At 37.8% G+C, this 24933-nt stretch overlaps 2 protein-coding genes across 3 annotated transcripts; one reads left to right on the top strand and one right to left on the bottom strand.

Annotated features, from left to right (window-relative positions):
- The first annotated feature begins 236 nt into the window (after positions 1–236).
- lamtor3 (late endosomal/lysosomal adaptor, MAPK and MTOR activator 3) lies at positions 237–4215 on the top strand. Of its 2 annotated transcripts, none has more exons than XM_066720621.1 (7): positions 237–338; positions 680–711; positions 1076–1110; positions 2275–2333; positions 2960–3124; positions 3311–3374; positions 3663–4215. In XM_066720621.1, exons 2-7 carry the CDS (start codon positions 703–705, stop codon positions 3679–3681), a joined length of 351 nt encoding a protein of 116 aa, XP_066576718.1. In that variant the 5' UTR covers positions 237–338; positions 680–702; the 3' UTR covers positions 3682–4215. The 2 variants fall into 2 exon arrangements, with proteins under 2 accessions (XP_066576718.1, XP_066576717.1); XM_066720620.1 differs by having other exon boundaries at positions 239–338; positions 2991–3124.
- A 256-nt stretch (positions 4216–4471) lies between these two features.
- Positions 4472–20443, bottom strand: dapp1 (dual adaptor of phosphotyrosine and 3-phosphoinositides). The gene is made up of 9 exons (XM_066720619.1): positions 20238–20443; positions 12334–12456; positions 11461–11594; positions 10485–10615; positions 10031–10078; positions 9688–9750; positions 8362–8447; positions 6540–6627; positions 4472–6130 (listed from the first exon to the last, which is right to left on the bottom strand). Exons 1-9 carry the CDS (start codon positions 20312–20314, stop codon positions 6107–6109), a joined length of 774 nt encoding a protein of 257 aa, XP_066576716.1. The 5' UTR covers positions 20315–20443; the 3' UTR covers positions 4472–6106.
- Positions 20444–24933: the final 4490 nt, after the last annotated feature.

Genomic DNA, 24933 nt, shown 5'->3' with positions numbered 1-24933 from the left:
GGGCGAATATCAAATATGGTCTTAGTCTTGACTATTTATTCACTAATTCCAAAGCTTTACACTTTCTCTGTTATACATGGGAAACTATATCCATTATGGTTGTCCAGCATAAACAACACAGTCAGTAAAGTACCACTGCAATGCCGTGCTGTGTCGTACCGCTTAATACGGCACAACAAGAGAAACTGCTTTACGTCTTCGAGTACCGGAAGTTGTCGGAGAAGGTGAAAGGAGCGACAGTGACGTCACTTCCGCTAATGTGTAAATATCATGTGACACAAAACTGAAGCTGAACAGGCTGTCAAATCTGCAAAGAAACACAGACGCATTTTGATCAGGTGAGACTCGTTTTCCTTTTATACTACAGACGAGCTGTATTACGTGGATTGCGGTACATGATAATGTGCGTCTAAAAACCGAGGAAAGAGCACAACAGAGAAACTAATCACCACAGATGTAATCTGTTTCTAGGAAGTCTCATTAACCAATCATTTGTCCTCATTATTCAGCTGACCAGTCTAAGATATTCTGTCTAAAACTTATTTGTCACAAAGAAAACTGTACTACAGTACCAAACACAAAACAGCGTTTAGAATGAGCTATACTATACTGAAGAGTTTACAACACGTTTCTGTCTGCTGATCATATTACTGATCGTCCTCTGTTTTTAATGTTCTAGGTTGTTTCAGTTGAACAAAAACAATGGCAGATGTAAGTATGTGTATTGCATGCTGGTTAGACTTGACAGTTGAATAGGCTTGTTGTCTTCATCAATGCACAGTGCATTTGCAAATACTTATTAGTTGCATGTATTTAGTTTTCAGGCAAGTTTCTGTTTCCATATTATGTACTAATTTGTGCTCACCTAAGCATCATAGTATTACATGACCAGGTTTCTAACAGGCCTTTCTAGTGATCTCATCCCCAGTCACTGGAGTTTCATTGTTTCAGATGGATTCCTGTAACTTATTTATTTATTTATTATTAGTTATTTATTTAGTATGCAATACTAAATTCCCATAAACAGTCTTTCCATGAGCAACAAACTCACCTGTTGTCCGATTCTTTTTCACAGGACCTGAAGAGGTTTCTCTATAAGCAGTTGCCAAGGTTTGTCATTTTTCAGGTTTATTAAGAAGATGCCAGGTTTACTAGCAAGTGCTAATGTAAATATGGCATTATATATCACAATACGTTGTTTCAGCTGGGAAATAACGGGCCTGTGATTTTACTTCCCATTTTGAAATGACTGACTGGTGTCCTTCAGGCTGCTATTAGTCAGTTTCTAGAGAAATCCTTTTCTTCAATCCATGATGTGATGATCAATTGTTTCTCCAGGTGGCACATTGTGGAAATAGTTGACCTGCGGTGATACAACTGCTATATTCTTGAATTCGACAACATTTTGTCTTTAAATTATTATTTGGATGCCCTGTAATGGTTACCTTTTCTTCTTTATTGACGGTTAACAATGTGAAGATGTCGTTTTTTACAGCACTATCTAAACATGAATACCTTTTGTCACAATGCCCTTTGGGAATCAAAATTATAACATGGATTTCTGCATTGTATAATGTAGGTATGCATTGTGTCACGGTTATGTTACAGTAGAGCTGATATGTTAATTTACTGTTGGCAGATGGGTTGCATTTTTTATTTGAGCTAGTATTTAAACATTAGCAAGATTAAATTAGTTGAAAAAGGATTGAGGAAAATGTTACTTGTGGTTCACAGCTTATTACTTTCAATTATTCAGGATGCCATATGTTGGAAATTATTTCCAAGAACTTCGATGTAGTTTCTTCTTTTTTATTTTTGTCATTGAACAGTTTTGAGTGATTCACTTCAAATAAGAGACTGTAGTTGGTAGTGTTGGTCTGTCATGATATACAGCTCTGGAAAAAATTGAGACCACTCCAAGTTCAGAAATCAATGTTAAGTGCTGTAATTTCAAATACTGCAGTACATATTACATCACACCTCCACCAGAAGAGGTAATAACAGGTAGACATTTGTATTTGAATTTGTATTTAAAGATTAATTTGCACTGTTTTTTGCAAACAACAACAAAAACACAAGAAAATGAATAATATCACAAGAAACATTGCAATAGAACTATACTGAACTGCAGATGTATTCCTCTAATTCCAGAATAAACACTTTACCTTACTTCTTTTTAGTAAATAAGGTAAACAAATCAATAAAATCAAATCACTAAGTTAATATAATTATTTGAATTCCATCTTCTAATATTGTCTTTGTTTGTTTGAACAGTGTTGAAGGCCTTCATGCAATCGTAGTTACTGATCGAGATGGGGTACCGGTTATAAAAGGTAAAAACATTGCAAAATGCTTTGTAAGATCAACTAAAACAAGCTATGGAGTTTACAGTCATTGAAACCAAGAACATTAGGAAATCAGGTCACTTCATACTGATCTGGATTTTTTTTGCATGACAAGCACTTCTTGTTTGAGAGAAGAAAATACTTCCTCTTCGGTGGTTGCCACTGTGGCTTGAAATGACCTCAAACAAATGAGAAAAACAAGAAAAAAAGGCTTTGTTTCTCTTAAATGAACTAATACAGAGAAAAGCTTGAACAGAAATATATGATGTTGCTGTCGAAAATCCATCAGAAATGACATGGTTAAACAGTCTAATCTGTGTTATTTATTAAGCCAGTTAAAAGCATGTTGGGGATCGTATGTATCTTCCACATGAGCTGGCAGGACTTCCCCATTTTTTGGCGCAGTTATTCATCATGTATACCATGCGTGACATTTTGATAAAAAAAACAAAAAAACATGCATTGTTATTGCAGGAGTATTTAAAATGTGTTGCATATGATTAAGGCAGAAAATACAGATGTGGCCCAAACAGTTCTGCCGAGTAGCCACGGTTCATCGACGCTGGCACTGAATTCTAATGCATTCACGGCCTCGGCCCACTGCTTCTGGACAGGCTTGACGGAGGTTGTGTTGTTTCCGCACAGTTGCGAACGACAATGCTCCAGAGTACGCGCTCCGACCAGGATTCCTGTCCACCTCGGCGCTGGCAACGGATCAAGGCAGCAAGCTGGGGCTCTCCAAAAACAAGAGCATCATCTGCTACTACAACACATATCAGGTGAGCGTGGGCCGCACAACTCTAACCATTTATTACACGTAACAACTGATGGTACAATACTTTAAGTGATTTCAAATATACAAAATAGGAGAGAGAGAAATAATGAATCTGGAATCCTTGAGGTTTCTTAGATAATGTTTAGATTAGATCTGTCCATGACGTGTGTTGCTGTGTTTTTCCTCTTAGATTGTGCAGTTCAATCGCTTGCCTTTGGTAATCAGCTTCATCGCAAGCAGCAGTGCCAACACAGGTATGCCTTTTCGGCTTCAGAGCCCATTGTCCCTGAACAAGAAATGTTTACCAGCATGCTTAATTAACAACTGTGTCCTCAACCACAGAAGTATACAATTAAGAATGTAATCTAAATCAATCTAACTGGATGGAAATGTTAGCATCATATTACGCAGTTTTAGGAAGGAGATGTCCTACAACCTTATCTACTGTTCCAAAGCATTCAGGCAATGTGATGTGATCTATTTCAGATGATTTGTGCAGGAAGAAAAATCTAAAACGTATCCCATTCCTCTTTTGTGTGCAGGTTTGATCATCAATCTTGAGAAAGATCTCGTTCCCTTGTTTGAGGAGCTGCGGCAAGTTGTGGAGATCGCATAGGAATGCATCCAGGATATCTGGGGATCTGATGTTCTCCTCACATGAGTTCGGGCAGACTTGCAATCACAAATACAGCGCTGGTTCAACACGTCACACACACACACACGTCTGTGATGAACTGAAATGCGTTGCCGTGTGTGTGTGTGTGTGGGAAAAGCATAGAAATTATCCCAACTTTATTTTCAGTTGTTTGTATACTGTATATAAACGTGTTTTGTTATAACTTTATTGGCCCAAGGTCACAGGCTACCTGCTGTTTGAACTCATTCCAGCAAAATATTAAAAATATAATATGTTTTATGTTTTTGTTGTGTAGATATTGGCTACATTAAAGTAAAGTAAACTTAATCTTTCATGTAAAATGGTAGGGACTTGCAGTAAAGGGACATATCAGTGTTTTTACAGTTGTTTAGAAAGACATTGGATACCTATCTGTTTACATTAATAGTTAAAATCTAAATAAATAAATATATCGGATCAACCGTTTGTTGTTTGACTCTTTGAAAAGACCCCACATTGTAACCCACAAATGTTGCTATTTCATTTATTTTTTTTAATTGTTCAGTTTGTGCTAGTTTCAGTTTAATCTTGGCTGAGTAATTTCAATAATATTTAAGAAAATGAAATACTACATAACTACTAAAGGCTCCCATTCAAACAGAGAAAACCAAACCATGAAATGCCATGTTATAGTTGAAATGATCAGTGAATTAAGAAACAAACATATACACTTCATACTAGACCAACTTTTATTGTTTTCCATTTCACAATATTTCAATACTACAGCCCATGATAGAGAGCTTGAGTGCTCTCCTTTTCTATAGAACACTGCAACGCTTCTAAGCATCTTCAGTTCAGTCAACAGAAGCAAAATAACAAACAAAAACATACATGTCCATAGAAACCGTTAAAAACAGTACAATTCAAAACCACTTCAACAGGACCTTCGTACGCCCCTGAATATCATGATGTGATGAACTGGAATTGAGTGTCATTTGGTATTACACCTCACACTGAATGACCGGACAATGTGCATGAAATCTCTCGGTATGATCTCGAAAACTTTAAAAATGGCTTGCTTTCTTTCTTTCTTTCTTATTCCCATCTCTTAGTTGTACAAATTCAGAATGATCTCTAATTAGTTAAACAATAGATGTACTTTCCAGGACTAGGTAAATGATACATTAATGTAGGACAGAATTTGTACTACTTATGTATACACTGCTAATGACTCTATTACACTCATTTTGTATGGTAGTCTAAAGAAGAGCACAGAGAAGTTTATTTCTCCTTCAACCATATAAACGTTTTCATTTGAATTCCCACTGTGTAGTGTGTAGTCCATACAGCACATTGAGAGCTGTGGTGTTTACACGCTTACATTCTTCATATTTCCAATGCTTCTGCAGCACATATACTAAAATACACACATATAAACATGTTAAGAAATGAAATCTATACATAAATAAATGCAGAAGAGGCTTAAGTATATGCTTCTTTCATTGTAACACTTTGGAGCAGTTGTAGACAGTTTTCTTACTTGGTTTTCTGCTAGGTGCAATACTGCTTTTCCATTGCGCCTGTAAGACATTTTCCTTCACTCAAACTAAATGCTGCAGAGATGCTGGCCTTCGAAGTTAAATATATAAATACATATTAGACCGCGTTATTAAAACATGGAAAACAAATACAGGTTTTAAATGAAATAAAAAAATATGACGGCTCATTGGATATCTATTCGATTATATGAATAAATCTTAACCCCGTGTCGGATGGTATACAGAGTGAGAAATCAGGACTGTCCTTCTGAGCACGCCGTTTTGATTCAACTACTCAAATTGTACTCCTCCAGATAGCACAAATGCCTTTGAGTGACAACCTCGACTAATAGAGCTGAGAAACACAAGAGTATTCCCAGATATTTGTTTTTAGAAACATCTGAAGCGCCCGAGTGTTACAAATCCACACGTGTATCAATCTTTCTGAGAGGAAGCACTTTCAAGCAAACGTTGCGGTTTTTATGCCAGACAGGAGATTGCGACAACCGTTTCGCGCAGCAAAGGCCCGTTTTGCCAAAAATCCCTCGCCGTGTGAAGGTAATTCGTTGGTATTCTCAGCTGTTAAAGATTTAGGTTAGCCGATTGTTCCTGAAAACGTCTGAGGGTAATGAAACATACAGGTTCTCGTGTTTGAATGATATAATTAATACATTTCAGTTTCCTTGGTGAAAGTGAAAATCACGTCCACAGTGTCGCTAAATATCGGCTGTGTGGTATTTAAAAGGCTCGTAAACAGGCGTGTCACATGTCGAAAAAGTCCTCAGTGTTTTTGTCTTCGTAGCAGAGAAGCTGTCACTTCCTCTCCGTCCGATCATCTGCCCTTTCTAATCTGTGACTGGAAAAAGAAAAAGAAATTCACTTTGTATTCTTTAGTATTATTATTATTAGCCTGATTGCTGCTACAGTACAAATACAGAGAGCAGAGGGATTAGTAGGAGTCTCTAAATAAGATCATCAATCCCCATTTCGGAATAATCAAACTTTTTCCTGGATAAACATGTGGACATACAGTCCCTCTCTAGAAGCAGGTGGAAGATAATGGTGCTGATTGGTTGTGCTTGGAGCAAGAGGGATGAGATTGAGAGTTGTCTGTCCTCCTCATGAATTTTAGTTTAAATCTCCATTCAGTGGTTGCTCTATGTGTGACATGTATATCACATCTTTGAAATGCATTACAAAATATACAGGTCGCTTTTGTCCATCGTTAACATCTTTTCCTTTTTCAGACACAGTTGAATACTGACCAGTTTCCACTGCAGAATCTTGATCCATTCATCAGCTTCGACTCCAGACTTGGCACACAAATAAAACGTTCTTTCAGGAAATACTAGACTGCAAGACAAAAAGAGAAATGACTCCATCGCCCATATTCTCAAATGGGGAATGTGGTCCGACACTGTGGGTAAGAAGTTTATCTAATGAGTGTCAGTTTTGGTTTCATCGGCAGAAAATCTTTATAATTTGTCATATTCTGCAATAATAATGAAGTAATTATTGAAACAGTTATCCAAGAGACCAAGTATTTAAACACCATAAGGGGATTTCTGTGGCCTATTTGAACTTATTGAATACAAATATTGTTCTAACCAAAATAATAGTTGTAAGTTAAATAAAAAGAAAAGCTAATGAAAATTAAACCTAATACAAATATACACTAATTCTACAAACAGAAAATTGTTATGCTAAAGTTAACTGACTGTACACAATTTCATTTGAACTATCACAGCATGTGGTGAGTCTGAATATTATGTACGAACACAAATAAAGATCATTTAATTTGTTTTGTTGACTTTGGATTGGAAAGGAAAGTAAGTTGAACAATGTGTACATATGGAAGGTTCTGGAAAAAGCCCTTTAAAAGATCAAACAATGTTAAATATAAACTGGGTGTCAAGTTCTTCTTTTTCTCGCCTCTTTGTTCCTCTTTTCATTTAGAGCTAAAATACTCTCAATAGATTTAATGTATTCTAAAATGCCTCCAACCTAGTCTAGTTTCACAGAGACAGGAAGCGAGAAACATTGGGCTGTAATGGGTAAACAAGTACAACATCACACTGGCACAAGTGAAAAAAATGTTTCATATAATTTGTCAAATAGCAACTCTTATAAAGCGTAAGGCACTGTGGTAAACTGCTTCCAAGGATTTTAAAATACTCACAGCTGAATTCATATAAATAATGTCGCCGTAGTCAAGAACAGATAAAAACATTGACTCGAAAATTACTTTTCTGTCTGTAATTGAGTGCCTTGTAATGTACTAATAAAAGTAAAAGTAAAGATTTCTTGAAAATAATATTTTGTTTTGTCAGCATTCAGCACTCATTTTAAATCAAAGAGTGAATGTTGTAATGAATCAAAAGCAAGACTGTAGTTGTGAGAGTGCAGAGAAATAATCAGTATCAAACAGAGTATCATCAGTATAGAAATGGCAGCACCAATATTGTTTATATACAGAGAATAATACTGGACCTAATACTGAACTGTAACTGAACTGAACTGAAACGTAACTCCCTCTGTTACGCACTTTTTAAAATGTTAAGACCAATTACAAGTGACGTGATCAAAACCAATAGAGCTTCATCTGTTTAACAACAGCTCACAATCAACTGTGTCAAAAGCTTTCGACAGATCTATAAATAATGCAGCAAGTTTTAGCTTTTTTTAAGGGCTCTGACAATGTAATGCACAAAGAGGGCTGCCGCAGAAAGCGTCCTGAGACCACACCTCAAACCAGACTTGATGTGTGTTTAGAATATCTCTTTGAGACAGAAATTTATCTGAAAACACAAAATGGATAAATAAGAAAAGTTTAATTAACAATATTTTTTTAACAAAATGAATCACTAAAAAGCAGTTTTAAAAGGAAGGGATTGAATACGTTTAAGAATCATTTAACACACTTTTCAGCAGACTTGTTTGTTTAGCCATATTGTTGCATTCCTCCATGAATAATCAACAATTTAACATATTTGGATACATTCCCCAAATACTTTGGAAAGTACAGTGATATAACCTGTTCTATAACCTGGAAAAGCGATGACTGATTATAAAAGTGTAAATACGCACCAGAAACAGTTGACTTTATCTTGAGAGTAATCAAACTGCACGGCTGAACACTCTTTTAAATCCAGGGTTCTTATTGGCTCTTCAAACTTCAAAGGGAAGGAAACACGTTTGAATGCTCTTTAAAGTCAGACATATACACTCACCTAAAAGATTATTAGGAACACCATACTAATACTGTGTTTGACCCTCTTTCGCCTTCAGAACTGCCTTAATTCTACGTGGCATTGATTCAACAAGGTGCTGAAAGCATTCTTTAGAAATGTTGGCCAATATTGATAGGATAGCAGTTGAGATCTGATGACTGTGGGGGCCAGTTTAGTACAGTGAACTCATTGTCACGTTCAAGAAACCAATTTGAAATGATTCGACCTTTGTGACATGGTGCATTATCCTGCTGGAAGTAGCCATCAGAGGATGGGTACATGGTGGTCATAAAGGGATGGATATGGTCAGAAACAATGCTCAGGTAGGCCGTGGCATTTAAACGATGCCCAATTGGCACTAAGGGGCCTAAAGTGTGCCAAGAAAACATCCCCCACACCATTACACCACCACCACCAGCCTGCACAGTGGTAACAAGGCATGATGGATCCATGTTCTCATTCTGTTTACGCCAAATTCTGACTCTGAATGTCTCAACAGAAATCGAGACTCATCAGACCAGGCAACATTTTTCCAGTCTTCAACTGTCCAATTTTGTTGAGCTTGTGCAAATTGTAGCCTCTTTTTCCTATTTGTAGTGGAGATGAGTGGTACCCGGTGGGGTCTTCTGCTGTTGTAGCCCATCCGCCTCAAGGTTGTACGTGTTGTGGCTTCACAAATGCTTTGCTGCATACCTCGGTTGTAACGAGTGGTTATTTCAGTCAAAGTTGCTCTTCTATCAGCTTGAATCAGTCGGCCCATTCTCCTCTGACGTCTAGCATCAACAAGGCATTTTCGCCCACAGGACTGCCGCATACTGGATGTTTTTCCCTTTTCACACCATTCTTTGTAAACCCTAGAAATGGTTGTGCGTGAAAATCCCAGTAACTGAGCAGATTGTGAAATACTCAGACCGGCCCGTCTGGCACCAACAACCATGCCACGCTCAAAATTGCTTAAATCACCTTTCTTTCCCATTCAGACATTCAGTTTGGAGTTCAGGAGATTGTCTTGACCAGGACCACACCCCTAAATGCATTGAAGCAACTGCCATGTGATTGGTTGGTTAGATAATTGCATTAATGAGAAATTGAACAGGTGTTCCTAATAATCCTTTAGGTGAGTGTATATCATGTTACCTGATCAAATTAGGAGAAATGTTTCTATCACGCCCAGCCGACTTACCATTTTATCTTTGAAATATTTGAGTTCATTCCTATTTAAGGTAAACCACCTTGTTTTCCAATTCTGAAAAAAAGTCAATAATTAATGTTAAAAATTAAGAAAAACATTTTGCTGCCAGATTTTACAAGTCAAGCTTCCAGGCTGCTCTGTCAGTTAGAGAATTATGTTTTGATCCCAGGTTTTAATGCAAAACCCTTTCAGTTAATATCTGCAGCTTTTGCACCAAATCCTGAAATGCACTGAAAAATATATCAGTTTTTTGTATCGATTTAATGTGTTTCAAGACGCATCCTCCTTTACACTTTTTGAGCTTGCAACATCCGGTCTTAATTAACACTTTCACCTTAATTATTCCTCCTTGTTTTACAAGATAGCCCTCCTTCGTCCCGAGCTGTAAAGAAGAACAAAAACACAAACGCAAAGATTAGAAGTGATTTATTGTATTGTGAAATCCTCCTTCACAGTTGATTAACCATCACAGATAATACATTTTTTCAGTTTTGACTACAGAAGCCTGTATCTGTTTAGCTTTAAACTAATGAAAATGGGATCAAATTGTTCCTAAATTGGAACTATGTCATATTAAAATGAGCATCCTTAAGTTTGTCCCCAAAAAAACGACACACTAAGCAGAGTGCCAATTATTATGACCTTGTAACTTGGTAGACCTGTAGCTGTATTTCTGTAAAATACAGAATTAAATTAGTGTTACATTTTAATGTTTTTGGAAATCCATCTAAGTCCCAAGGGACCTAACCAAGGCTGTTTAGAGATGACGAGGAAAAACTGAGACCTACCGAAGGTGCATTTGCAATCAGGTCGTTCTCAGTTCGGCCAGATTGCATCGCTGTGTGCACTCGGACAGATTCGTAGATAGAGGGCTCCTCCACTTGCCGAGGATAGGGACATTTCAACACGATCAGAGTGCCTGGAACAGAGGACAGGAAAGAGCTGACGAACCGCTCTCTCTAATCTAGAGCTACACAAAGTCCAAAGTAAAAAACATCACATTTCCAGTTTAGCTCCTGCATGCAAATTACCAGATAGCATGGTGTATGTGTCTGCTCAATGTTTGTGTTTTATCAGGTCATATTATCTTAATGTCAAAGTTGCTCGTTTTAATACTGACCATATATATTTTTTGACACGTCTAATATTGATTAGGTTCAAAGTGTGTTACTGATGCAGGAAGACAATTGGCCTATCTTTTATTATTTAAAAGACAAACAAATGTAATTCTTGTCTCGGGACAATGATGTTGGCAACAGTGGAAAATATACATTATTTATTTCCTTCAAGTGAAATATGAAAAACAAAGGAAAGAATATTTTCACAATCAATATTAGTATCCTACAACACCTAACAAACTCTTTCTATCTCAGTAATCGTACTGTCATGTGCAATGTGGTTGTTTATTTGCTAAATGTAAATCAAGTCTGTTTGAATACCACTATTACCCAGGACATTTGTTACAGAGGAAAGTAAGGGGATTACCACGCTCTCTAATACAATATTGTTCTCACTACAAAGGCCTTCATGCAACTTTAAGCTGGACAAGCGACTGTTTTCACATAATATTAGAAGTGTTGCCAGCTAAAGTAGAATGGAACACAAAACTTCAGAAACCCAATCCCTATTTTCTGTGAATGAAGATCAACGACTATAAAAAAAAAACAACAACCGTCAGTTAAGTTTCTACTTTTGAAATATCCAATGAAGCAGCACTGCACTGTTACAAACCCCACCTAACAGACACACAGAAAGACTGCTGACCTGTTTCACTTCCTATTAGAGGTTGGTTGGCAAAGTGGCTGATAAATTCTCTAAGCGATGGAAACTCCGTGAAGCCAAAGCAGTAAGCGTCTCCTTTTCGGTTCACCTGGAAATGTTTGACCGAATCTTTTGCCCTGTCGAAGAAGAAAGAATGTGTTTTAATATGATTACATTCAAAGCTTTATTGCTCCTGAGTAACTTTTTAATCTCTCAGTAAACTGCACTCATTCTGAAATTATGACCACCAATTCAGTAACTGTTCAACAAACCACTTCACAAAATATACCCCGGTAGAGATGAAGCACTAGTTAGATACTGGATACTGTGGATAGTTCTGGGCTCCACAGTTCAAGAAATATATAGCTGCTCTAGAGGCAGTTCAGAGGAGAGCAACCAGACTTATTCCAGGTCTGAAGGGAATGTCCTACTGAGAGACTGAGGACCTGAACCTTTTCACCCTGGAACAGAGGAGACTACGTGGGGACTTGATCCAAGTCTTCAAAATCATGAAGGGCATCGAGCACATCAAACCAGAGGAGCTTTTCCAGATCAGCAGGGACACACGCACCCGGGGACACAAATGGAAATTGGGCTTCAAGGCATTCAAGACAGAAAACAGGAGACACTTCTTCACACAGAGAGGCGTCACAATCTGAACAAACTCCCCAGCGATGTGGCTGAAGAGACAATTTGGGAACATTCAAAAACAGACTGGATAGGATCCTTGATCACTTAGTTATTAATGGACAGCAAACGAGCACGATGGGGTGAATGGCCTCCTCTCGTTTGTAAACTTTCTTATGTTCTTCTTATGATCTTAAGTCAACACATCAATCTAAGACCTGTGCACAAAAATCCTCCAAACCACTATACCTGACAGAAAGGGCATAGCAATTGGGGCCTTCATGGCTTTTCCGGAGAAGATAGCTCCCATCAGTCCCGTTGGACATCAGCAAGGCCTCCGTAGCGTGTCGGGACAGGTCATGGTGATACCAGCTGCAAAACACGTGGGAGAACTGTCACACTCCACACTTTCTTCCTCTTTGGATCACTTACACTTTCATAATCGGACTTCCACATCTTTATAAAAAGCTTTTCTTATTTTTTTTGCTTGGTATTCTGCGCTATAAATGATGAGTCACATTCCACTTGCATGGATATTTACATGTCATAACTTGGCACGGTGCCACACATCTTACGGTCAGCTATTGCATTCCCACTATCAGTTATAGCCTCTATAACAGTTTATAATATTTTAGAGTATATTGACTATATACAGTGAGGGAAAAAAGTATTTGATCCCCTGCTGATTTTGTACATTTGCCCACTGACAAACAAATGATCAGTCTATAATTTTAATGGTAGGTGTATTTTAACAGAGACATAATAACAACAATAAAATCCAGAAAAACGCATTTCAAAAAAGTTATACATTGATTTGCATGTTAATGAAGGAAATAAGTATTTGATCCCCTATCAATCAGCAAGATTTCTGGCTCCCAGGTGTCTTTTATACAGGTAACGAGCTGAGATTAGGAGCACTCTCTTAAAGGGAGTGCTCCTAATCTCAGCTCGTTACCTGTATAAAAGACACCTGTCCACAGAAGCAATCAATCAATCAGATTCCAAACTCTCCACCATGGCCAAGACCAAAGAGCTGTCCAAGGATGTCAGGGACAAGATTGTAGACCTACACAAGGCTGGAATGGGCTACAAGACCATCAACAAGCAGCTTGGTGAGAAGGTGACAACAGTTGGTGCGATTATTCGCAAATGGAAGAAACACAAAATAACTGTCAGTCTCCCTCGGTCTGGGGCTCCATGCAAGATCTCACCTCGTGGAGTTTCAATGATCATGAGAACGGTGAGGAATCAGCCCAGAACTACACAGGAGGATCTTGTTAATGATCTCAAGGCAGCTGGGACCATAGTCACCAAGAAAACAATTGGTAACACACTATGCCGTGAAGGACTGAAATCCTGCAGCGCCCGCAAGGTCCCCCTGCTCAAGAAAGCACATGTACAGGCCCATCTGAAGTTTGCCAATGAACATCTGAATGATTCAGAGGAGAACTGGGTGAAAGTGTTGTGGTCAGATGAGACCAAAATCGAGCTCTTTGGCATCAACTCAACTCGCTGTGTTTGGAGGAGGAGGAATGACCCCAAGAACACCATCCCCACCGTCAAACATGGGGGTGGAAACATTATGCTTTGGGGGTGTTTTTCTGCTAAGGGGACAGGACAACTGCACCACATCAAAGGGACGATGGATGGGGCCATGTACCGTCAAATCTTGGGTGAGAACCTCCTTCCCTCAGCCAGGGCATTGAAAATGGGTCGTGGATGGATATTCCAGCATGACAATGACCCAAAACACACAGCCAAGGCAACAAAGGAGTGGCTCAAGAAGAAGCACATTAAGGTCCTGGAGTGGCCTAGCCAGTCTCCAGACCTTAATCCCATAGAAAATCTGTGGAGGGAGCTGAAGGTTCGAGTTGCCAAACGTCAGCCTCGAAACCTTAATGACTTGGAGAGGATCTGCAAAGAGGAGTGGGACAAAATCCCTCCTGAGATGTGTGCAAACCTGGTGGCCAACTACAAGAAACGTCTGACCTCTGTGATTGCCAACAAGGGTTTTGCCACCAAGTACTAAGTCGAAGGGGTCAAATACTTATTTCCCTCATTAACATGCAAATCAATTTATAACTTTTTTGAAATGCGTTTTTCTGGATTTTTTTGCTGTTATTCTGTCTCTCACTGTTAAAATACACCTACCAATAAAATTATAGACTGATCATTTCTTTGTCAGTGGGCAAACGTACAAAATCAGCAGGTGATCAAATACTTTTTTCCCTCACTGTATATATATATTACACATTCAGAACCACTTTCATAATTTCAGTTATTCTATTAACGTGCATCGGCAGTGGTGTGTTTTCACTCTGTTGTTGACAAATGATGTGTCTACAAGTAAAATTAAACATTTAAATTATTTATTTATGAATTCTAAGAATTAATATGGAATAAGACATTTCAGTAATAAAGGGATGCATGACTGGATAAATATCTGTAGCTGCTGCCACTTAATCCAACTGGAAACAAAGTGCGTACTAGCTAACAACTTCATGCAGCATGTATATAAAAAGCTCTTTCTGTGACAGTGTGGTCAAATTATACTCCTACATTGTTCCTCTGGGGGGAAGAGTCAAAGGGTTTTTAAATTGTCATGAAAAGCTAGACAGTTTTAAAGGAAATGTAAAAAGAATAATGAATATGCACAAATATCAGGGAATTATAAATACAATCCCTTGTTGTTCAGTGATAATGGCGTTAAAGTCCTATTTTGGTTGCAGTTCTGTGCTTCAGTTTCCTGTGTCAAGAAAATGGGATGACAGCGCAAGAATTCTTACAGGATTGGGTTTTCACACTGTACATCCCATTGTTTAGACCATAAAGATAAAAATAACATTCGCTCAGATAAGCTGCATTTTCTGAAACATTATTTATTTATTTTGTGTCAGACGCCCTGATCCAGTTTTTCAAGTGTTGTTTGCAGTATGGGTTTATTTACTGTAAACTTTAAAGTAAGTAAAGTATATATTAGGTTACATTCGTTAATTGTGTTTCACCAAAGTCTGTAGCATAGTTCTGTAAAACAGCAGATATTTATTACAAGAAACAAATTGCCAGCTGTAAAACATGCATGTGCAAAGCCTTTTAAAATGCCATAAAACTTCAATGTCTCATTCATTACACATACAAAGTGTTTGATAGGTAGTAAAATATCTTATGAAAAAGCTACATATTTATTAAAAGCAGCTTTCGCAGAATTAAAAAGTGTAAAAGCATAGAATCTAATTTCTGTTGACATTTTTTGACGTCTGATTTTAAGAAATTCTTTCCGAAGCCAACCATCTGCATGCAAGACAAATTACTATACACAACTATATACTTACTGTATTTGGATTTTACTTTTATATACGTACACTACAGGTCAAAAGTTTTACAACACCTCAATTTTTCCAGTTTTTATTGAAATTCACGCAGTTTAATGTATCAATGTCATGGAGTGAATTCACTGTCAAAATTAGCGAGCACAGAAATACAACTTGTACGTTCAAAACTACACTTACGGTTTTTATTTTACGCTTACAATTCAATTCTGCGCTCGTTCAATATCGTTTACATATTTGTCGCTGCGCATGCGCAGTTCTCTCTACACGCTCGCAGTTCTTTTTGACTGTTTTCACACCGACTCAAACACAGCGCATAGAGCAGGCATCCTAGATGATCATCGCACTATCGATCTCCATTCTCATCAAACATGGCTGACCATGGCAGATGCTAAAAGCTTAACATGGCTTAATGACAAGACTGACACTTTCCAAACTGTTACACAAAGGATTGGATGTTTAAAGTGTCGTGTTTTGTACCATTTCAGGTTATTCACTGGACTTGAACTGCTTACATTTCAATAAAAACTGGAAAAATGGGGGTGTTCTAAAACTTTTGACGGGTAGTGTATGTATTTATTATTTTTTGTTCTGTGACCAATCAGAACACCCAAGCATCGTTTTCACATGGCACTGTCCTGTATTTTAAGAAACTATATTCATTTTTAACATGAGAAAACTCGTATTGCTGCATACCAGACCAGCACGTTATATAAAGTCATTGTCCAAACTGAGCTGGAAGAAACAAGTTGAACATCAATTTCAATTTGAAAATATTATTATATTATATGATATGCTGTGGCTACTCAAATTCCCAACCTTGGAAAGGAATTGAACGGACAAATAAAAAGAAAGCTATGTGGGCAAAGTTGGACATAAATAATTATAAAGCTATAACCCTTGGAAATTGTTAGCCCAAGTAAATATGTTTCTCCCATGTGCTTGCCAGTTTTTACACTAGAAACAGGTTGTATTGGACATCTGAATTTCAAAGAAAATAACATTAGAACAGACCTTATACACACATGTATTCATCTTTGGTCTGCATTACTAAAGCTTATGGATCTGGCATTGTAATCGGCATGATATCTCCTGCAATTATACATGTTTTGTGTGTTTTCTCAATGTAGTATAGCTGTGTTAATTATTCTGTTGAGCCTTGTGTTGTGTATTAGCCATTTACACTTCTGGTAGGGATATCAATTCTTATCTTTAATACACAGCTTCCTTTCCTTTCTAGTCACTCTGAACTCGCAACATTAATTTAATAAGGCTCGTGTGGCGGCCAGTCACAACCTGAGAACTTTAAAGGGTTCCGCAAAACATTGAGTTTCCAGTGATATCTTCCTGTAAGAGCGAAAGTTCACCACAAATTCCCTGGCATCCTGTATGACTCACACGCAATGGATGCAGGAGTATGTGTGTGTTGTCTCTTCAATTAAAAAAATAAAATAATATATATATGTATTAATTTGCATGTGTGCAGTCATATCCATTGATATTTGTAATAAACATACAACAAAACTCTGCTTTGGTGCAGTATAAGTGTTTGAATTGCAGCTAAAGGAACATTAGGGATTTCGACCTGACCTTTAAACATTTTAATTGGGCAGCAAATACAGTGTGAAAAAACAAACCACAACATTAAAAAAAAAAATCTGTTATTGTGCTAAAATCACTCTGAACACACCCACAAAAGTTTATTAGACACCGTACCTTGGTATTAACATACAGCTGCATTTCCTGAGTTAAAAATACCGATATTTGCCTAGTGAAACTGCCTGGCAGGAGGAAGTTACTCTGTACTGGAACGATATTGACAGTTTGAAGTGTGTTCTCATATCATATAAATAACCCACAGTTATTCATGAGAACACAGGACCCTGGCAGATGATCCCAATTTAAAAGTTGTACATAAACCCCCCAGAGGCTTGTGATAAAAACAGCAAGTTTCGGAAATGAAATAACATAAATAAATGTCTTTCTATTCAACTTAAGCACCATTAGTTATAATTAAGATGTCAGAGCAATGACAAAGACCCAAATAAGAGCATAACACTGAGCAGGTGCATCAAAAGCCACAAGAGACTAAACCATGTGTTAATAACATTCACAATCTTCCAGAAAATAAACAGTAACACATAACTCCATGCCAAGACTCAAAACTGAAAATCTGGAGGATAGAGGGACATACAACACATGTATCATTATTGGTCAACATTTTTAAGTTATAGATAGATAACCAACTACCCTGGAATAAGTTAATGTGGAAAGCCCCATGATGTACCAGTATACCACGTGTACTTTGTAAACAGAAATAAATATATATGTTCCTCATACTTAACAAGCACAGGAATAGCAAACCCATCCTGTTGATCTGCGATTAAAATGTTGCAACTTGTTATGAGTTTTAATTGTCTACTGTGCGGTAGAGATCTCAGATTCCTCACAGTGTATTGTGAAAAAACCTTAAAAACACACAGACTTACACATTACTGAATCAAACAAACCAACCACAGTTGTCTAGTTGGAGAAGAGCATACTGCCATACTTTATGATATGCTTTTTAAATAGACATTGTTCATTATTTTCCACGGTCATCATACAATATGTTTTCTCTATATGGCCGTCAAAGTGTTTTTTCAGTGGTGTGCAGCAATGCCATGTGAAGGCAATACAACTCTCTGGAGCTGAGCGTTTTGTTTTCTTGGCAATATTAACCTTAAAAGAGCTTTCATATAACAGATTGAATTAGATATACCTGTTTTCATTATTTGTAAAGAAACTCTGTCAACTAACGTACTGTAAATATAGTTGTGGGTAGAATTTTGAATATAGATATAAAAAAATAGCTGTGGTCAACAACATTTTTATTTTCATGGAACGTTAGTTATATAGTAATAAAGGAAACATATTTTGGTCTCTATGTAAAATATTATCCTAGAAATGTTCTACACTGTCTCCACAACTAAACTGTCTGTATAAGAGTGCTTTGAAAAGCAGTATCAGTAAACACTTGAATTGGACAGGTGTGCTTCCCTACTTAGGTCAGGATTATGTTGAATAGGTTTTACCAAATATCTCTTCAGTTTATGCACAAAACATTCCTCTGATTAAAAGGCTACAGAGCTGGCATTATATTAAACATTTCTGTCTTGTATGTTCTCAACAAACTGGTGAGAAAGAGTAGCATTTTAACTTTTTAAATGCTTTGGTAAAGACATTCTGAGAAGACTCAATAATAAGCATTCTAATCTTGTGTGCCAAAACAGGCTGACACTTTTAATATCCCTACTCACATTCACCACAGAGTAAACATAGCTGACAGACGTGTGTCAATTAACATATTTCAGCTTGATTAGAAGACCGAACATCTGAGCACTGCCAAACCTGCCTTTCCGCTGTCAGACGCTGCACAACTCTGACAAAAAAATGGAAGTGAAACTTAAGGACATTTTGGGCTGTTGAAAGGACACAGAGAGAACAGCAAGTGGAGATTTCTTTTTCTAACATTAACACAAGCCTCTTTTTCTGCATTGTCAGGCCAAATAATTTTTGCCATATCCATTAGGCAGCACAACTACAAAGATACCAGTCGGAGGTGAAATCTTTACAATTTAGTGATGGTGTTAAAGGATCAGAGAACTGTCTCGTGTGTAGCGCTGTGCTTTCTTTTTGTGCAAGAACCTCCTGGTGTATCTCTGGCTGTCCTCCAAGATGGAAAAGTGCTCACACAGAAAAGCATTTCCCGAAACTCAGGCTGTCCTCAAAATTGTTTCTCTGTGGGACTCCTTTCCAAGCTACCAAGGTCAATAGGCTTCCCCAAACTGAAACTGTTAGCAGGAGGCAATTCCAGCAACAGGATTAAAAAACTAATCTTCAGGTGAATGGTGGTGTGACACTCCTGTTTGTTTGATATTTCTAAAGGTTTTGGGGGTCACCTGGACTAGGACAGTTTATTGGGATCCGCAGGTGTGTCCCCCGATCACTTTGAGAATCATTGCTATATCATATTATTAATAGTAAAATAATTCTGTGGACATTAACAAGTCACCAGGATCTGAATAACTGCACAAATGTCAAGGCTATTAATAGATCAAACAGAACAGTTAGAAAACAAATATTAGTGTAAACTACAGAATCTGCAATTAAACTCACATACTTTGTCCTGTCTGTCCTGACCGGATACTAAAGTATAATAAAATTAAAAGAACAAACCTTTATCCCACCTGTCAATCACAAGTTACATATTGCCACATTTACATGGGTGTATACATTTTGTTTTAGCCAAAGTCACATTGTGCCACTCTGTGGGTTTAATTAGGTATATCAATCTATCCACATCATTTCTAAAATATCAGAAAACCTTCTTACTCAATTGAGTAACACATCCAATTGACAGAATATATGTTTTGTTGTCTGTTTTCCATTCTTAAATAAGTCATACAGGGACTGTTTATTTCACTCAGTAGTGTTTTGGATAATCAGACTGAAATTAAAAGTTACAACAACATATTAACAATTCTCCACTGAGTAAAGTAATACAAATATTATTCCATATAACATATAACTCAACAGCTTGGGGATTTGAATATTCATGTATCTTGCAAATATACTGAATAAGATATTGTTTAGGAAACAATTGTTACAACCCCACAGATAACTGACGGGGATCATTTTAATTCACAAATACAAATAAACGACATACATAGAATGATTAGGCAATTTATATTATTTTACAGTGTGCAGACGAGGCATGGATCTCAGACACAATCCTACAGTCAGTGATCACTGATCTGAAAACAGCAGAGGATCAGCTCTTACCACAGTGAGTGCAGCTCGTCTGCTGGGTCTCCCTCAAAGGAATAATCACTGCGCAAAGAGGTGTTGGATTGATTCATGCTGAGGGCTGAAAGGCACCTGCCCCTCCTGTACCGCACAGCCGGGAGAAATGATCTGCCCCCCGCACTGCTCGGGCTTTGCTCGGCACACAGATCACCGCAGACTGTCTCTCCACAGCCTGGGGAAGATCAGGTGAAATGAGGAAGTGGAGGAAGTCACGCCTACAAGAACAACACGCTTAAGCAAGGGTAGAAAAAAAAACTTTCACACTATCTGTTATGGGAATTGCAGTTTGCTATGGCGGCTCAGGATCCTATTCTGTATACGTTTATTTATTCTATTTAGTCAATACCTACAGTGGGGGAAAAAAGTATTTGATCCCCTGCTGATTTTGTACGTTTGCCCACTGACAAAGAAATGATCAGTCTATAATTTTAATGGTAGGTGTATTTTAACAGTGAGAGACAGAATAACAACAAAAAAATCCAGAAAAATGCATTTCAAAAAAGTTATACATTGATTTGCATGTTAATGAGGGAAATAAGTATTTGACCCCTTCGACTTAGTACTTGGTGGCAAAACCCTTGTTGGCAATCACAGAGGTCAGACGTTTCTTGTAGTTGGACACCAGGTTTGCACACATCTCAGGAGGGATTTTGTCCCACTCCTCTTTGCAGATCCTCTCCAAGTCATTAAGGTTTCGAGGCTGACGTTTGGCAACTCGAACCTTCAGCTCCCTCCACAGATTTTCTATGGGATTAAGGTCTGGAGACTGGCTAGGCCACTCCAGGACCTTAATGTGCTTCTTCTTTTAACTCCTTTGTTGCCTTGGCTGTGTGTTTTGGGTCAATGTCATGGTGGAATACCCATCCACGACCCATTTTCAATGCCCTGGCTGAGGGAAGGAGGTTCTCACCCAAGATTTGACGGTACATGGCCCCGTCCATCGTCCCTTTGATGCGGTGCAGTTGTCCTGTCCCCTTAGCAGAAAAACACCCCCAAAGCATAATGTTTCCACCTCCATGTTTGATGGTGGGGATGGTGTTCTTGGGGTCATTCCTCCTCCTCCAAACACAGCGAGTTGAGATGATGCCAAAGAGCTCGATTTTGGTCTCATCTGACCACAACACTTTCACCCAGTTCTCCTCTGAATCATTCAGATGTTCATTGGTAAACTTCAGATCAAATACTTTTTTCCCTCATTGTATGTTTGTTATGACACTTTGAAGTTGTCCCATAGACCACAGCAAAATATCTGGACTGGTTTAACTTGATTATGTTTAAGTTCAAAGGTATACAGTTTGGTGATCCAGCTGTCCTGGGACAAACACACGGGTTGCATTTGAACCTGGGCGATATGCTATGCTCCTTTCCCATGCTTAAGATAACAGAAAGGCAATGTTATGGTTTAAAGGTTTGAAATGCAATCAGCAAGGCAAGAACATTTAGAATGAACTGGAATATTTGGTAAGATTATCCTTTAAAGTGAATATCTGGCTAGAGGTACTGGTGACCTATACTATTATTTCTTCAGTAAAAGTTTTTTAGAATAGTTATGAATTCATCCTGATATTTTGTGGTCTGCTTCAAGTCCACAGCGAATGAATGGTGTGTCTTATTGGAGTCCTATTACATTGGAACTGAAGCAGTTGCAGTTGGGGAATTATATGGTTGTCTTTTCAAGGTTTTTTTTCATCTCTTAGGACCCATTCAATAGCTTCCTTTGTCCATCTTTGATCTGTTCTTCTTGCGGTGTGTCCGGCCCATTGCCATTCTAACATTTTCACTCATTCATTTTTGTCACATTTTTGTTCTTGGATCCATTCATTCTTTTTCTAATTTCTAAGCATTTAGTGATCAGGTTTCACAGCCATGAGTGAGCACTGGTAGAATATTGTGATATCTTCAGGCAAGTGGGTAGATTTCCTTTCCTTTCCTTTCCAAATAGACTCCACCCCATTTCCTTCTTTTTTATTTATTCCACAATATCTCCACCTGTGCTGATGTATTGTATATGGCAGACACAACTTTTGACTTCTTTGTGTATTCATTGAACTTTTTGGAACGGCCGAGTCAAAGTATTCACCGCAACTGACCTTAACCCAACTGACATGCTGTGGCATGACTTGAAGTGAGTAGTTCATGCCAGACAGCCCAAAAATATCTGACTGAATGACTCAAAGCAGTTCCGTAAAGAGGAATGGGCCAAAACACCTCCAAGCCGATGTGCGGGATTGATCAACAGGTACAGGAAAGAAGTTAGTGCTGCTAAAGGTAATAAAATTAAAAGTAATGAAAGTTCAGCCAGGATTCTTGCTGAATTACGGTGCTGCTGGTCCAGAATTGTGATACACCATGTTAAAGTGTTATTATGCATTTTTAGTTGGACATCGGATTTACATGAATGAAAGTTGAGAACATGGTTGCGAATATTGAGAAGAGGACTGCTCTCGAGACTTCAGTATTTATGAATAATTCCAAATGATTCTCATGAACACAAAGCAACACTGAGCATTAACACAAATCAGCTGGAAGACAAGTAGTTCAATTTAATATTTAAATACACCCTGGTGAGCACATAACTCAGCAGCAACACATTTCAGTTTCCATTGAAGTTCCCCTCATGCAGAGATGGGCATTACTATTATTTGACAAGATATCAAGATCTCATAACTAAAAGAGCAATAAATATGAATAAATCAATCTAAATAAGCAAAATTACAATGGATTTGTTTTCCTCATTATGGGATATGCTACAATTAATGTATGTATACTTTAATAAGCTATCCAAACCCTAGATAAAGATCAAGGGGAACAAATATTGTTGTATTGAAAATACTTGCTTTCATGGCTTGGAAATGAAGGGGTTTCCTCTATTTTGTAACCTGTAAACCAAACACAAATGTTGCAATTCATTCAAATTTAGGATTACAACAGTTCCGTAAAAAGGTTGCCCGAACTGTTCTCAGTTTCAGGTCTGCATGTTGTTCCTGCCTGTGTGCGTGTGCGTGTGTATATATGTGTATATATATATATATATATATATATATATATATATATATATATATATATATATATATATATATATATACACACACACTGTGATGCCAGCAGATGGCAGCACCATACGGCTGAAGCTGGCAGTTCACAACCAAAAGGGAATTGTGAGTTTCCCTCTGGACTAGAGCTGGACAGTACGCAGCTCTGGACTGACCCAGCTCCCTGCAAAAACATGTATCCAATGTGTGGACTTGTCTTGTGTTCCCAATCTCCTCTGTGGGTACCTCTGTCCGACACCCTGGCTGTGCTGGCAAGCCACAGTCAGTCTGTCCCTTTCCCCTCGTCTGCGTCTGCAATTCTGCCTACAGTCCGTATATCTAGAGCATATATTGGAGGTTTCTGGATTGACTGTTCAATTGAGTACTTTGTGGTTTGCACTATCAATTCAGCCATTATAGTTTGCAGGGCACATTATATTCTACTTCAGCTGGTAATAGTTTAAAATACACAGAGCGATTCATTTGCATGAAAAAGCATTAGAATAAAGTGACTATAATTTGCACAGATATTTGAATGCATACACAAGCTTCTCCATCAATGTTCAGGCGCTTGCAGTTCACCAAGCAGACAGGATGAACTTGCTGTCAATGCACACAGACATTTTGTTTTGCTCTTAATTGAATTTTAGCCATTTCAAAATGAAACTTTATTATTGATTTCCCTAATCTGCATGTATGCAATTTGTAATCTATTGAAACTAACACATCTTCCTCTACTGTGCACCATTATGTGTATGTGGCTGTACTGTACATCCTTTTTCCAAGTAACAAACTTGAAAAGCCAGAAGAGCAAGTACTTCCGATTCCAATAAAATGGCCAGTGCAGAAGCTATACCTGGGGATACAGAAAAATACGAACCTGATACATAATTTATTAAACTAGACTGTGGTATACTGGGAGTCAATTAATGATGAAACTAACAGAACCAGTTAGTTCAGTCCTGGTTTGTTTGTATGTATAATTTACATTCACAACAGAACTAACAACATGTTCGTAAAGGCTCCATGCTATCGGCTTAAGAAAGTCTGCATGTAAAAGGGTCATTTTCGAAACCTCCTTCAGGTAAAGTCACTGACTGAACCTTTGCCTGGGTCTGCCATCCTGCAATTTCCTTCGAATGCAAACATCTGGCGCCATGAATCTGAACTAGCTCTAGTATGGTATTCTACAGATAAGCGAGAACACTTTGTACTTTAGAGATTGAATGCAAGATGATACACATTCCAGTTCTTCACTGTTGCATTTACCCAGTCTGCTGGCAAATGAAATGTAATTGCCGGGAATCTCCCATGCTACACGGACAAGCAGCGAGATGCCAACTTTAATCAAAGGATCTTAAAAAAAATATATATATATTCACCTCAGATATCTCGTATACACTTGTGTACATTGGAATCTGTAAAATGTATTATGCCTTGAATTGCACTGTATTACTGCACTTTGTATTGCAGTTATATTTTGTAAGTCACCCTGGACATGCACGTCTGCTAAGAAATAAATAAATAAATAAATAATAATAATAATAATATTTGAGGTTCTTTCTGTATTCAGGAGTTATAACAAGACTTGTACAAATACATTTTCAACACATTAAAAAAATTAAACATCTTCTTCAGTA

The sequence above is a fragment of the Amia ocellicauda genome, chromosome 13 (assembly GCF_036373705.1).
Source record: "Amia ocellicauda isolate fAmiCal2 chromosome 13, fAmiCal2.hap1, whole genome shotgun sequence".
Taxonomy (NCBI): domain Eukaryota; kingdom Metazoa; phylum Chordata; class Actinopteri; order Amiiformes; family Amiidae; genus Amia; species Amia ocellicauda.
The sequence above is the reverse complement of the archived record's forward strand: the minus strand, read 5'-3'. Positions and strand labels throughout refer to the sequence as shown.